The sequence below is a fragment of the Alligator sinensis genome, unplaced genomic scaffold, assembly GCF_000455745.1.
Source record: "Alligator sinensis unplaced genomic scaffold, ASM45574v1 scaffold1575_1, whole genome shotgun sequence".
Classification (NCBI taxonomy): domain Eukaryota; kingdom Metazoa; phylum Chordata; order Crocodylia; family Alligatoridae; genus Alligator; species Alligator sinensis.
This window is the reverse complement of record NW_005843253.1, coordinates 153,865-155,019: the sequence shown is the minus strand read 5'-3', so window position 1 is coordinate 155,019 and position 1,155 is coordinate 153,865. Positions and strand designations below refer to the sequence as shown.

Genomic DNA, 1,155 nt, shown 5'->3' with positions numbered 1-1,155 from the left:
TAACCCCCCAGAATATAGCTTCCAGGATGCATTATGGCAGGGTATTTTCCTCTTAGGACTACAGCTCCCAGCATACACTGTGGCAGGGCACTCCTCTGACTTGGCTTCCCCCCCACTGGGTTAACTACAACTCCCATCATGTCCCTGGGCAAGGGGGGGGGGCAGGGCCTCACTCCCACAGCAGCATACTGCCCACTGCTGGCTGTCCTGCTCTGCCTGGCCTCTGGCTCAGGTTCAGGTCCTATTGCCCCTAGGGAATACCCCCGCCTCCCCCCAGCTGTGGCACTGTTGGCCATGAATTTCACAGCACCACACCAGGGCCAGTAGAGAAGAGTGGGGCTCCATGCCCACCACCCCCCCTCCAATTCCAGTGCTCATGGGTTTGCAGGGACAGGAGCAGGGTTTACACCAAGAAAGTCTCTGAGGCTGGGACTGACATCTCTCCCCACCCAGTCCCACGGTGCCGGCAGAGGCATGCGGACACAACTCCCAGCTGCCAACTAGGAACCTCCCTAGACCCCAGCATAGCATTGGGGTGACCTTCAGTGCAAACTCCAGGCAGGCAGGAGACAATGACACCTGCAGCCATGGATCATCTTTATTCTTTTTCTCCATATGAAAAATAAGAACCTTTCACTCCTGCCGAAGCTGTGGGGGCTGCAGGTCGTCAACCACCCCACCTTCCCAGGGACCCTCCCCTGTGGGGGGATATGCTCCCCTACCTGCCCCTGACACGTGTTGCTCTGAGGCCATCTGAAACCCCAGAACTGGGGAGGGGTCTGGCCATATAAATAGCACCCAAGGCTCAGACATGGAGGGGGCCAGGGAATGGGGAGGTCTCCCCCATGTCTCCCATGTGCCCCAACAGACATCTGCAAAGTCCCAGCCCCCACTCCTAAGGGAAACCCCCCTACTTTCTCCCTTCCTGCCCCCCCTCCCTGAGGACAGCAGCTGTACAGAGAGGACCCCCCCTTCTCTTTCCGGCCAGCAGGGGTGGGGCTAGAGCTCGCCACGCGCATGGCGGATGTAGTGTTCATGAAGGCCAGCCTCGTGGGCGAAGCTCTGACCACACTCTGTGCAGGCGTAGGCTCGGGTAGGCAGCAGCTCCAGCGGGCGCTGGTGTGAGGCCTGGTGGCGCCGGAGGTTCGAGAGCTG

The 1,155-nt window shown here is 60.0% G+C and overlaps 1 protein-coding gene across 1 annotated transcript in view; it reads right to left on the bottom strand.

Annotated features, from left to right (window-relative positions):
- Positions 1–584: 584 nt before the first annotated feature.
- Positions 585–1,155, bottom strand: part of ZNF576 (zinc finger protein 576) — a 2,422-nt gene continuing 1,851 nt past the window's right edge. The window contains 1 exon segment of the mRNA XM_025194592.1: positions 585–1,155. This exon segment is cut by the window's right edge and continues 109 nt beyond it. Within this exon segment, the coding sequence (XP_025050377.1) occupies positions 1,000–1,155 (156 nt within the window). The 3' untranslated portion in view covers positions 585–999.